General features: G+C 42.6%; 1 protein-coding gene across 1 annotated transcript; it reads right to left on the bottom strand.

Moving 5' to 3' along the window:
• Window positions 1–297: 297 nt before the first annotated feature.
• LOC117491709 lies at window positions 298–1,834 on the bottom strand. The gene is made up of 2 exons (XM_034141797.1): window positions 1,259–1,834; window positions 298–1,043 (listed from the first exon to the last, which is right to left on the bottom strand). The coding sequence occupies exons 1-2, from the start codon at window positions 1,832–1,834 to the stop codon at window positions 819–821; spliced, it is 801 nt and encodes a 266-aa protein (XP_033997688.1). The 3' UTR covers window positions 298–818.
• Window positions 1,835–10,766: the final 8,932 nt, after the last annotated feature.

The raw sequence follows: 10,766 nt of genomic DNA, 5'->3' as shown, positions 1-10,766 counted from the left end.
TTCTAACTTATTTAAACCAAAAACGCATCCTCATTATTGAAGTTATGAGTTATATGACACTAGGGGGGGTTATTTATCAGAAATATGGTCTATATATGTCTTAATTATGTTCTCAATGTTCCCAAAAGTAGAAACGGGTCCGGGTTCTTATGGGTTAAAACAACTGGCTTACTACGCCACAAACTGAAGCTCACTGCTTTATCAGTCAACTTGGCCAGTAATAGATATCTCACTGACTGTAATGAGGGAAAGACAGTGAAGAGTGCTATTGGAGTACATTGACATGAGACAAGACTGTTATTTTGCAATGTTTTTTATTAAGCAGAGTTGCAAGAGCTATAATGATATATATGTACATTTATGGAATAAAAAGTTAAATGCTTTCAGTCCACATGTTCACAGTGAAATAAGGAATATAACACCTTGACTGGCAACAAAAAAAATTCACTGGAATAACAAGTTAAAAACACTTCCAGACTTTAACTGGACAAAAACTGAAGCTCTGTGCTTTAACAGTCCTCATGTTCACAGTAAAACAAGGAATAGAACACCTTGACTGGCAACAAAAAATATTCACTGGAATAAAAAAAGTTACATTTGCTGCACCCACTTCCAGACTTTCTTTATATACATATAAAGTGCAACAAAAACTGAAGCTCTGTGCTTCAACAGTCGTCTTCAAAGAGTGACTGGCTGTATGAATACTGGGATGGTTGCCGTGTGGGGTCAGGGGTCCTCGTGTGCCGTTGTGGTGCAGAGGGGCTTGGTGTGTAGCCAGGCTGTGGCCCTCTATACAGGTACGGTGACTGTTCCTGTAATTATCCACCAATGCTGCTGTGGGGTTGAGCATGCATTAATTCCCTCATCAGGGAAAAGCCCTCCCGAATATTGGCATTCATCTGAACAAAGTTTTCTGCGATGCGGGTCTGATTTTGCTCCATCAGCTCCACCATCCTCCTTTTGAGTTTGAGGTCTTCCTGCACGGCATGGTCAACAGGAAGTTTTTTTTTCAAGCGGTCACTTCTGTGGCCGTTCAGCTGCACCTTGAATAAACCAGAGCATTTTTTTATTATTACACAATAGGACCACCAGATCACATAAGACCAAAGGCATGTTGTGCAATAGCTTCTACTTTTACAAATACAACAGCTCTCAATACATTCTACTTTTACAAAGCTTAAACGTGTTCAGTTTTTCTGTGGAAGGTACTGTATCGTAGTATGTAGCAAGTCCGTTAAGCTTGAAATCATGAACATACCTGGAGCAGATTCCTGCGATGCTGTACAACTGCAGCAGCTGGCAGACTTCCGCTGGATTCGCTCAACTCTGGCGGTGGCGAATCGTTGGAACACTCCAAACTCCGTGGTGAGCTTGGTCCGGAAGACGACGCTTCCAGGTCCACCGTCTCGATGCCCGAGCGAAGGGAGCACGTTGCAGGCGAGCCACCCCAGACCTCTTCACACAGCTCAAAAAACATGTGCACAACACGTCCTTGGCCACTCCGACGCTTCGTGTCCACCGCATGCCTGTACTTTATGCGGATTTGTTTAAGCTTGGCGGCAAGCTGGGCCTTTGTAATGGCCCCCACGCTGTGAGGGAAATCCTTCCCTGTGTCGGTCCTCGGATACTGCGCCTGAAATAAGTCGTCTATATCACTATACTTCAACTTGCAGGACTCCCAGTCAACATTGTCCTGTATTAGTGAAGTTTTGTACTCTAATGTGACCCGAAGTAGAAGTTCTACCTCATCATCAGTCCACGAAAAGACCTCCTTTCTTGCACAAACATCAGCCATCTTCCACCTTGTGTGTTTGTTTGTTTGTGCCTTACACATCCGGGGGGGATCTTATACTCGCTGCTTTTGGTGGATGAAGTTACAGCGCCACGTACAGGTTCGGCATATGTACTGCAGCTTTTACAGCGTTTGGATGTAAACGGAGCCGTCTCGTGGAGCTTGACTCAATCCGGTGTATATTGCGTGGGGACGGAAGGTTTTTTGCGGTTGCATTTGCGTTACTCCGATGCGTTTTGCCGTTTTCGTCCTCGTGGAGCCGGGGCCTAAAAGTCACCCAGTTCTGCCCTGCTGCAGTCCGGCTGAGTGCAGTCACAGAGATGCTATGGCTGCTCCCAGAGAGAATGACACTCCTCAAACTGATACTGTCTCACATGGGTCTGCTCCCCCCACCGAGCCATGAACTGAAAGCATGACATCTGCTATGAACACTTGGAAGCCTCCCTGTCACACCAGCACCAACCCTTGGGTCAGTCAGATCATGAGACTAACGGCTTCACTTAGGGCATTTGGTTCAGATACATGACTCTCGTTACCACAGAGTGGGTTGTTTTTAAGGCTATTCATACTGCTATGCAGAGGATGCCTGTAAGTTGGCGAGCTGGTAAAAGCCCCTACTATTGTTCAAATAGGCCTAATGTCAGGGGTCTCTTAATGTCTAGTTCTACATGTATTCACATTATATAGACAATGTTTCCACCTGGTAAAACTAAAGGCTGCACAAAACTCAGGCTACAATACAACCATTATGTTCTGCTCTAACGATTCAATTTATAGATTCTACATCAAAACAATTAGCTTTTATTGTTTCCAATGATAACGTCACCTTCAGTGGAGGAATGCAAACCTGTTTTCAAATGTAAGGTTTTGATTTTGTTTGACATTTCTCAGTAATGACACCCTCAGACACCCAGTATCATTCCTGCTATGCTTTCAGTAATAACTCAGATGTTAAAGGGATGAAACTTTTCCTCCCAAATCAGATATGCTTTGTTTTTCAACAAATGTATCAATTTCCTGCATAATATATGTTTATCACAATGGTTTTTGTAAGCTGCACACAGGTGATACTGAGTCTTCTCGATTAATAGATTATAAACTATACCATGCTTAAATAGACTCCTAAGTTATTATTTCATATGTACCATATGCAAGAAAAGGGAGGGAAGAGTCAATTATATTGAGTAATTTATTATATTTCTGATAAACTAATATGTTATCAAAAGGTAAATGGTGAATTAATATACATTTAGAATCATTGAGAAGGGGTTATATCCACAGGGACAAGCTCACCTTTAACTTACAATAACATGTCTCTGCTATGGACTGATGAGTATATGATTCTTGCATGTTCAATGACTAACACAAACCTTCAAAATGATAATGTGCATGTGTCAGGAAGGCTCCCAAATAATTCTGAGGGGCCTATTTTTGTAATTAAATGATAATGTGCTAATCCATTACTTTGAGTTGTCTTCACTCAGAAAAACATCCCTATCAAGTGTTAACCCAATAACTAGGACAGCTCTCAAGGCCAAGGGTCAGAGAGAGAGGGTCACACTCTCCGGGTGCAGAGAGCACCCCCAGCCACGTGCAAGGAAGCACGAGGTCGTTCGAGATGGGATGCTTCTCTTCACCTTTCTGATAAGATGGGATGCTTCTCTTCACCTTTCTGCTGAGAGGGGGTTCTTCTCTTCATCTTTCTGCTCGGTGGGCTCTAGCAGACAACCCTGCAGGACGAGCGAGGGTTTCAGAGGCTTCTATAATACAATGTTCCATGTTTCTTGGAGGAGTTTGATGTCTTCCTAACCTCTCCCATCACGGGGGGGACACCTGGATGCATCAGGAATACGCAGTTGTACTCAAGCAGATAGCAGAAGGAATACCGGCAGATGAGCCTCCGTCTCACTGGGGGATTAACTACAGTGCTCACTGAATGAGCCACACAAAAGCAGAGCAATTGGGGGGTTGAAATATGGCGCTCTGATGAAGAAGAGTTTGAGCCAATCAGCACCTCAGTGCTAATCTACAGTATCAGGATGCCTTTACACACCAGGCACTCGGTGTCATAAAGGGAGGAGGAGAACGAGTCAGGAAGCCTGATGGACATGTTCTTCCAGCTCTCGTACAAAGATGAACTTTGAATTGAATGACCAGATGTTTAAAGATGTACAATTAATTATTGTTTTTTATATTTCCAATGACCAGACATGTGTTAAATAGTGGTGATAAATATATTTAGTCAGATCAAATTACATTTTCACACTAAACAAAATTAATAAATAAATATTCTCAGATTATAAGGTATTGAATAATAAGGTATTTCTAATATTATAACAGATAATGTTAATATCCTTAATCATCCAGCAATCAGGCTTAACAACACAACTCTGTAATGTATTACCCATGCACAGACAGACATAAAATGATGTTTCAAGTACTGGATTAATTTCAGTTTTGGCCAAAAACAAATATTTATAATAATTCATATAACAATTATGTAGCATATTTGATCCTCAAATTAGAGAATTATAATTTAAAGAAATTGATATTCTATATTCATCATTAGATAAACACAGAAGAACCCTTTCCAAGTACCATAAGTAGATGTTCAGGTAAGTATGGCTAATAAGAATAATTGATAGACTTCATTTGGTACAGATCAGTTGTAGCATTTACAAATGTATGAATTAAAGTTTTAAGAATGTTTAATCTTTCCTTTCCAGGTTTTCACAAAAGTCTTTGAATATTTGCCTAACTTTTCCTTTTCAGATTTTGAACAATGTACTTGACTAAAATGAATGTATTGATTTTACTAAGACTAAGTGCCTTACTCTTGACTAAAGCGTAATGAAGTAAACGTAAAGTAATCCTAAAATTGAGGACACTACAACTTTGCCGATTACAGATTGATCAAATCACCACTGTGAATTTTATGCCTTAGCTGGATCTCTTATGATCCTAAGTTTTAAATGCTTTTGACTAGTGATTGCCTTAAAGCAAATCTTTAAGCTGTTTCTGGTTTTGATTTTATAGTTTGATAAATGACATTAACTAATGGTTTAAATGATAAAAGATATTAGTTTAAAACAAATATTTTGCTATTATGTATCTGTGTTTTTATGTGTGTTCATTATTGTACTTGACAAAAGATGCTCCAAACACTGATGAGAGATAATTTTTCCTATTATGATTGCCTGTATCAATCATTGTGATTGAATGTTTCAATCTTACTCTACTTTGTGATGTAATTGAATGTAAGGTGAGACCACACTCGAATCTGAAGACGCCTATTGATTTAAGTATTGACCAGAATTATTAGACTAATGTTTTAAGGTTATCAAAAATGATAAAAAGAGAGGAACTGTTAAGGAATAATTCTTCTAGATATCTAACCTTTTACTCTGACATGTGTTATCTCCTTTAAGGAAAGGCCTTGGTGCCATATGTGTTGTTGTCACCAGTGTGAGACCGGTCAACTTGACTGGCACGTAGGGTAATTGTTGTGAGAACACTGAGGCACTTCTTTATCGGTGTTTGTGGGCTCTAGGATGTGAAATCCTTGAGGCCATGAGCGTCGGACGCAGATGATTCAGTGTTTAGTCTACTCCTTCAGAGATGTTGATTTCTCTCTGTGAACCTGTTAAAAGGTCTAGCATAGAGAGAGGTTCTTCAGAATTGACGTGGCAACTCTACCGTGTGGTCAGAACCTCTGACTCTTTGATTTGTGATGTGAATCCTCCGGCCGAATACTCTGAATAAACCCATCAGTGTTTGACATCAAAGCTCCAACTCTCACCGTGTCTCCTTCCTGAGTCGGTGACTCCATGCATTACTACACAGAAGTTTCCTCCACATGTATAGCACCTATTACAAGAATTGTAGCCAAACTCGCTTCACAGCAGTTCAATAGACAGATTAATATAACATGAGAGGATAAAAGCAATGTAGAGGAGCAGCTACATTTCAACACATATATCCACGAAGATTAATACATGAAGACTTGTGACTCGGACTTGACTTGGACTCTTCTTAGGTGACTCAGACTTGGACTCGGACTCGAACACAGGTAATGATGACTCGGACTCGGACTCGACTCGGACACTCCTTGGGTGACTCGGACTTGGACTCGGACTCGAACACAGGTAATGATGACTCGGACTCGGACTCGACTCGGACACTCCTTGGGTGACTCGGACTTGGACTCGGACTCGACTACGACTCTCCCTTGGTGACTCGGACTTGGACTCGGACTCGAAGAGTGGTGACTCGAGAGTGACTTGGACTCGTGAATTGGTGACTTGACTACAACACTGCCCCACACCAGGTTCGGTCATCCACCATCACCACCATCACCTTCTCCGGCCAGGACATTACCCTCTCCTCAATAGTCACCAACCTGGGTGTGAAAATGGACGCCCATCTGACCTTTGAGGCCCACATTAAACAGCTAGAACAATAAAATATTCAAAAATCAAAGAGTGACCTCTTTGCAAAATAAATGCAGCATTTTTTTGTACTTAATATTTCCTGAGGTTCCTTTTATCACCTCAGGAACATCGCCAAACTCCGCCCCACACTCACTCTGTCTGACGCCGAAAAGCTGGTCCACACCTTTGTCTCCTCCAGGCTGGACTACTGCAATGCACTCCTCATCGGGATCCCTAACAAAAGCATCCAGAAGCTCCAATACATTCAGAACAGCGCTGCTAGGATCCTGATGAGGGTGCGCAAATATGATCACATCACCCCCATCCTTAAAGCACTACACTGGCTCCCCGTGGAACTGAGGATCGAATTCAAGGTCTCCGTCCTCACCCACCAGTGTATCCATGGAACTGCCCCTCCCTACCTCAAGGAACTCCTCACCCCCCTCCTTGCGAACCACCCGCTCCAGCAACTCCAACCTCCTCAAACCCCCCAGGACTAAGCTCCGTACTATGGGAGACCGGGCCTTCTGCTCGGCTGCTCTCAGTCTGTGGAATGCTCTCCCTGACCACATAAGAGCACCACAGACCGTGGAAGCTTTTAAAAAAGGCCTCAAAACCCATCTTTTCAATAGAGCCTTTGCCTAGACCTTTTATTTATTACCACCCTTTTATTTTATTTTATTTCTATTGTTTGTTTTTTATTGCTTTTTATTCATTCTACCGTGTTGTGTAATGTTTATTTATACTGTTCATGCTCACTGCTTGTAGCACTTCGGGATTTGAAATCAAATATGAAGTGCTTTATAAATAAAACCCATTATTATTATTAAATGGGGGATGGACGTCACATCCTCTAGGGGGGTCCGGTGGTATGCCCCCCCGGGAAGACATTTTTGAACATTTTAAAGTAAAATGCTTCAATCTGGTGCACTTTGAGCAGAATTACTACTAGATCTAGGGGGTACAACTCTAAAACACCCATATGAAAAGATCGGTTTACATTTTAATATTCAAATAAGTATGTGAACATAACCAATAACCTACCACAGCCAATAACAAATCAATGTAACTTCTTTTATTTTTGTTATATCTTATTTTACCTAGTTAACATTTATTTATCTATGCATATTTTTTTATCTGTCCAGTTTTAAACGATATTTTTGGTTTACTGTCCTATAGTATACATTGGAATGATTTCAAACCAAGTGCCTTGGAAATATGTGTTTACTTAAATTGTGATCAAAACGTTTGAGACCCACTGAGATAAAGACTAAAGTTAACTATCTAAACACTCAGAGTCCTTTACCTCACTGAGCTGTAGTTATCAGCCTCTCATGCCCCTTTCACACCGGCGCTTTTCCAGCTCCGGCTCGACTGAAGAGTCTCGTCATGCCTGCCTACAAGCAGTAGCGCTGAGCAAAGTGACCTTACTTTGACCATCCGTTCGCTGTTATTGATCATTGTGGAGAGCAGGCAGACGTTTTGTTTGTTATTTTAGCAGCTATCGGATGGAATCAATACATGGGCTGTACAGGTTGTCATGTCCGACTATCACAAGTAGAATCATAATGAAAAATACGTCGGTAAAAAGTGCCTGGAGAAAACGGCTTAGCAAGTAGTCAGTTTAGCTTCGGTTGCTATGCTAACATCACCCATGTTATACCAGAGAAACTTTCATAACAGCGTTGTGATGCCAAATAGCGTCAATTCAGACTGACACACATTCACTTAAGGGGAACTGGGGATATGTATCAGCTGCTTGTGTGACAGTCAGACAGTGAATACTTTAGAGCCGTGTGAGCTAACCCGGAGCTAACGGGAGAATAAACTCCCGTGGAAGAGCAGCCAGCACTGCAGCGGTCGGTAAATGCCGCTGAAACACATTAATAAACAATGAACCACGGCACTCTGGAGAAAAGTATAAGGTTGGAGAAGTCGTTATTTAATTTAATCTGGCTTCGTATGATTAAAAGCAACACGATCATCGACCCGACGCAGTCCCCCCCCGTTGTTGTTGTTGCGAGCTCCGTTGGGGAGAAAATCAGCGATGTAAACGGTGACGTCATGACGCAGCATCGGCAGCTGGGCGGTGTGAACAGAGCGGGAGCTGAAAAGGGAAACCGGAGCTGAACCAGAAAAGCTCTAGCTAGGAGCTAGAAAGGGAAAAGCGCTGGTGTGAAAGCCGCATGAGTCTGACTGGAGAGGACTCTCCCTCCACATTATTGTAGAAACATCTTCTTCTTCCGTGACCCCTAGCTTCCACCGGGTCCGTCTGCGTCGCGTTACGGCCGCCTCCGTAGTCTTTCAAGTAGGAGGAGAAATGCCAGCGTTCTCCTCCGGTTTACAGGCACTGTGTAAATTATATAGAATAATTATGATGATGAATGCATTTTTTTACCACTAAAATACAGCAACACATCTTTGATTCATGTCGTTTATAACTGGAATATTACAATTATTATTAACTTTGTCTGTACAAAGTAGCCTGTCCAGGAAATATGCCCAAATCAACCAAAACTGCGAGCCGGCAGGCAAGACGCTCCGCTTCTGAAACGCTCCTGAAACGCGCCCGGTAGGGTATGACGCCGGAGGAGGCCGGACCAAAACAGCAGCGCAGACGGACCCGGTGGAATCGAGGGGTGAGAGAGATCCGTCTCTATCAGAAATCCACGGAGCTGCTGATCCGCAAGCTGCCCTTCCAGCGCCTGGTGAGAGAAATCGCTCAGGACTTCAAGACCGACCTGCGCTTCCAGAGCTCCGCATGGCTCTGCAGGAGTCCAGCGAGGCTTACCCCTAGATTCCACCGGGTCCGTCTGCGCCGCGTTACGGCTGCGCCGCGGTTTTAGTCCGGCCTCCTCCGGCGTCATACCCTACCAGGCGCGTTTCAGAAGCATTTCAGAAGCGGAGCGTCTTGCCTGCCGGCTCGCAGTTTTTGTTGATGCAAAAATTAGTTTGTGTGTGTGTATATATATATATAGGTCTATATAGCTCTGAACGTTCCACTTCCTGCCTGCCCGACCTTACGTTACGGCTGCGCCGCGACAAAAATAGGATTCGATCCTAATTTTAGAGGAGCCGTGCGCCGAGCCGCTTCTGGGACGCTTCTGAGCTGTAACGCGCCGCATGTGGTGGAATAGCACCCATTGACTAGAGTGGCCACGATCGCCGTGAGCCGCAGACGGACCCGGTGGAATCTACGACGCTGAAGTTGGCTTCCGATTCAGAGCTTCCGATTCGGCAGTTAAGGGGAAAGTTAAGGGAAATTTAATTTTCAGCGCTGAGCGAACAATCCTCCGTGTTTTAACCTCTTAAATCACTGCATAGCCGATTTATTTGGACTGGATTATCCCAGAGAGTCTAAACATTCTTTATAACACAGTTTCAGATTTGTGAAACCTTAATTCTATTTGTGAAAATACAAAAAAGAGAGATTTCAGTGCTTTTTCGCATCCTGGCCACATTAGACCAGGTCCTGATCTAAAACCACTATACCTAGACTGATCAAATCTGGACTGGATTATCCCAGAGAGTCTAAACATTCTTTATAACACAGTTTTAGATTTGTGAAACCTTAATTCTATTTGTGAAAATACAAAAAAGGGAGATTTCAGTGCTTTTTCACATCTAGACCACATTAGACCAGGTCCTGATCTAAAACCACTATACCTAGACTCATCAAATCTGGACTGGATTATACTGCTCTTGTCCATGCTACCTGTCACGCTCCATGTTTGTTCCTGAGGTTTTTTGTCCTGATCCTTCCTCGTACTCCCCCGGTTTTGGTATGTTAAGTTGTTCCTTGTTTTCTTTTGTCATTCAGCTTTGGGAAATAAAGCTCGCTTTTTGTTACCTGACCTTTTAGTCCTTTTACTGCATTTGGGTCCTATTTTTCCCGAACCCTGACACTGAGTCTGCTTCAAATTAATTTATTATCCTCACAGGATCATTTTATTAAAGTTCAAGCAAAACTTACTAAAGCATTCTAACTGTTTATGCTTTAACAGCAATTAATAAATGATCCAGCTTTGCTTTTGGCTAACTGTTTTTGTTGTTCTGCTTTATGATTGTAATGCATGACTGTGCCAACATGTGTCTCCTCCTCCCTGCTCTTGTTTGTAGGCTGCACCTGCTTTTCAGGAGACCAGGCCTCGCAATTATGTTCTTTCTGCCAGTGCATCAGCGGCAAGAGTCCATCACAAACTGCAGGGTCTGTCACCCAGCAGGAGCTAGGCTAACATGCTAACAGGCACAGAGCCTTAGAACACCACATACTCCAAAAGACAGATTATGCTCACATCAGGGCACAGAGCTGCTGCAGCCTCACCCGACCCAGCAGCTCGTTGGCTAAAGCTATTGAATGTTGTGTCGGAAGCATCCTGAGGCCACAGTGGCTTCAGAACATGTAAATATTCTATCTTAAAAAACATCTTGAATTTATTTGTAGAAAGTTAGTTTGTTATTTAACAGGTATGGAGACTTTTTTTAGTTTCATACATTTTCAAAAATACATTGTTAGAATTTCTAAAAAGTACTCTTACTCAAAC

This window comes from Trematomus bernacchii, unplaced genomic scaffold, assembly GCF_902827165.1.
Source record: "Trematomus bernacchii unplaced genomic scaffold, fTreBer1.1, whole genome shotgun sequence".
Taxonomy (NCBI): domain Eukaryota; kingdom Metazoa; phylum Chordata; class Actinopteri; order Perciformes; family Nototheniidae; genus Trematomus; species Trematomus bernacchii.
Note: the sequence above shows the minus strand (reverse complement) of the source record. Positions and strands in the feature narration are given on the sequence as shown.

What these genes read in the sequence shown, in the direction of transcription:
- LOC117491709 (XM_034141797.1), bottom strand. Translation starts at nt 1,834, where the DNA reads ATGTGTAAGGCACAAACAAACAAACACACAAGGTGGAAGATGGCTGAT. An exon ending in ATCGCAGGAATCTGCTCCAG is followed by an intron (nt 1,044 to 1,258) that starts GTATGTTCATGA and finishes GGTTTATTCAAG; the next exon opens with GTGCAGCTGAACGGCCACAG.